Source organism: Branchiostoma floridae, chromosome 14 (genome assembly GCF_000003815.2).
Source record: "Branchiostoma floridae strain S238N-H82 chromosome 14, Bfl_VNyyK, whole genome shotgun sequence".
NCBI classification, from domain to species: Eukaryota; Metazoa; Chordata; class Leptocardii; order Amphioxiformes; family Branchiostomatidae; genus Branchiostoma; species Branchiostoma floridae.
The window spans coordinates 9,644,481-9,647,493 of NC_049992.1; the positions used below are offsets into that span (position 1 = coordinate 9,644,481).

The 3,013-nt window shown below is 44.6% G+C and overlaps 1 protein-coding gene across 1 annotated transcript; it reads left to right on the forward strand.

The window, feature by feature from the left end:
- The first annotated feature begins 2,085 nt into the window (after nt 1-2,085).
- LOC118430099 (macrophage receptor MARCO-like) lies at nt 2,086-3,000 on the forward strand. Its single transcript, XM_035840809.1, has one exon. It carries the CDS (start codon nt 2,386-2,388, stop codon nt 2,998-3,000), a length of 615 nt encoding a protein of 204 aa, XP_035696702.1. The 5' UTR covers nt 2,086-2,385.
- Nucleotides 3,001-3,013: the final 13 nt, after the last annotated feature.

Here is a 3,013-nt window from a genome sequence, read left to right on the forward strand (position 1 = left end):
GTCGAAGAATGGAAGTCTCAAATTGCACTATTTTCAAAATATTGTAGTTTAATACCTCCGTCCGTCGATTTGATATCCCCTTTTTTTTAATACATTGCTTTTAAGAACAACGGATATAGGTTACCCCGGTTTATATATAGGTTATAGTCCGTCTAGATGTGTTTTTTTTCAAGATGCAGGACTTTTGGAACAGACTGCTACAGATTTTGTGCATGTTCGGCGTGGCGTCCACTCTTGCCGGAGTCGGCATTCTCTCAGGTAATATATTGTTTATACTCTCATTCCACTGTATGGAGCGACCGAAATAGGATCTGTACGATCTATGGCTTAATAAGTTGAATATGATCCATGATGTAAAAATATGATTTGAAAGACAGCAAATATTAAAACAGAGTTTTTATCAGTGAAGTTATACTACTAATGGGTCACTCAATGGAACCATTCTTCTCGGTAGTAACGTAGCACTTTGAATCGTGATCTAAATGTACGCGTAAGATATGTCATTCGGTACTAGTCTTACTCTGTAATAGTTTCATAAAAAGTAATTCTGTTCTAGACTATGTGTTATTTCATTTAATATAAAATCATTTTAATTACCTATATTTCTGCATAAATATATAATTGCCGGTTTGTACAGGTCATTGAATGCACAAAAATGAAGGGGCAGAAAAATATAAATGTCAAAGACCTGTAAATCGAATTGCATGGTTGCACCTTTACACAACGCTCCTTCTCACATATATTCATGTGATCATATTTTTTTTCTACCAGCACAAGTAAGCAAAGTACGCCAGGAACAGGCCCGAGTGTCTGCTGAACTGTCCCGGCTAGAGGACGAGGTTGTGGCGGCGTTAGAAGCTAATGTTGCCGCAGTCCAGGCACAACAAGCCGGGGATATTCTAAACCTTAGAACCAACCTGTCCAGTCTGTACACCGAACAGTCATACCAGTACAGGGTGCTCGATAACAAGAACAACGGTAAGAATATCCAGCAGTTTCTACAACCTTGGTTTGAAAGTTGTTAGAAGTCACATTATCTCATAGCTATTTTATCCCATATCCAATTTAAAACCTTGCGTTTGTTTCCCACTGTTTCCAATAGTTTTGACAATTGCATATAGTGAAATCTATCAAGTTAATCCGGTACACGTTTTTGTATCAATTTATTGATTTTATGGCCTAAGTGTCTGACACAAAAAAAGATAACTATACTAATTATTGCGAAGAAATAAAAGACTCGTCACGGATTGTTCGGGCACTATCATACACAGAAACTGCAGAAGCTCTGGTGCATTTACAAGATGTTCGGCTCGGAGAGTTGTGGGTACAAGTCAACTATGTGGAGGCCCTCACACGTCAGGGTGAGTACTTTTCCCAATACGCCGCCTCACAGTTCCAGTTGCGCATTGGAGCCGTGATGCATTGTGGTCTTAGGCCCTTCACTTGTAAACATTGCCTCGTCGTCTTCTCTTTTCATATTTGATTCTTCCAACCTCCTCTACCCATGTAATAAAACACTATAGTATTACAAACGTTACTCTAACAACTGGAAATTTGGCAACTTTATTTGGTATGTAATACTTTTTCGATATTTCCTCTCAATCTTATTCTAACCGTTTCCTCCTCTTTGACACTTAATTTCTCGACTGTATGTTTCAGCTATCACGGGACCACCTGGGCAGAAAGGACAGAAAGGAGTCGTTGGCGCACAGGGTATGTTCGTGAAGCTACGGAAATATATATTTACGTACGTTACATAGGGAAAATAGTAATGAAAGCAGAATCTAACGGTGAAATGTTACAAAGTTCATAGGGTTGAATTTCTGAACTTTGTGAAGCTTTAAAACATACGCACCTTGAGAAATTTCGACAGTTAAACACCATTCAAGTATTCTCATCTAAACACCTGCTAGAATTTACATGCTTTTTTCCATTACTTTCTAGATGACATACTACAAGTGAATATTTCTTCCTTGGGACTGTTGCATATTTATGCTCTAGTTGATGCGATAATACTAGTTCATACGATGGCCTTTATTGTAATAAGCCTTATGATTTGTACCCATAGGCACTAAAGGTGTAAAAGGCAATACTGGAGACCTGGGACCGGAAGGACCTACGGGAGGCATTGGTGAGACGGGTCAGCCGGGGATCCAGGGACCAGTTGGACCGAAAGGCGACAAAGGAGACATCGGGCTGGGCCAGAAGGGCGACAAGGGTGACATCGGGCCCCGGGGAGACATCGGGCCGAAGGGGGACTATGGCGGACCCCCAGGGGAGAAAGGAGACAAGGGAGCCGAGGGCAGCAAGGGAGAACAGGGGGTACAAGGGGAACAGGGGGCCCTGGGGCTAAAGGGTGACGCCATCAAGGGGGATAAAGGGGACATGGGGGTACAAGGAATAACTGGACTCAAAGGGGACATCGGTCCTAAAGGCGACAGGGGTGACAACGGGACGAGTATCGTAGGACAGAAAGGAGATACAGGGGGGAAGGGTGACAAGGGTGACACGGGAGACATTGGAGTAAAGGGTGACAAAGGTGCGGTCGGCGACAGGGGTGTTACAGGCGACAGGGGTGACAAGGGAGACATGGGGGAGAAGGGGGTGACTGGAACAGCCGGGTTAGATGGAGAGAAGGGAGACAAGGGTGACACGGGAGTGCAGGGGGAGTCTGGAATAGCTGGGCCGCAAGGAATCAAGGGAGAAGTGGGTCCCAAGGGGGAGATAGGAGAAAAGGGTGCGACTGGGGCTGGTGAGAAGGGTATGAAAGGGGATACAGGTGTCAAGGGAGATGCGGGGATAACTGGCGCTAAAGGAGAAATAGGTGAAAAGGGAGATATTGGCGCTAAGGGAGATGTTGGGGAGAAGGGAGAGACAGGGGTGAAGGGAGACCTTGGCGTACCAGGGGTTAATGGTACAGACGGTGCTAAAGGTGAACAAGGCGATAAGGGTGACGTGGGGATCACAGGAGACAAGGGTGACACGGGGTACAAGGTGTGAAGGGCGAGAAGGG

Excerpts from the sequence above, each read along its gene's own strand:
- LOC118430099 (XM_035840809.1), top strand. The coding sequence starts at position 2,386 with ATGGGGGTACAAGGAATAACTGGACTCAAAGGGGACATCGGTCCTAAA.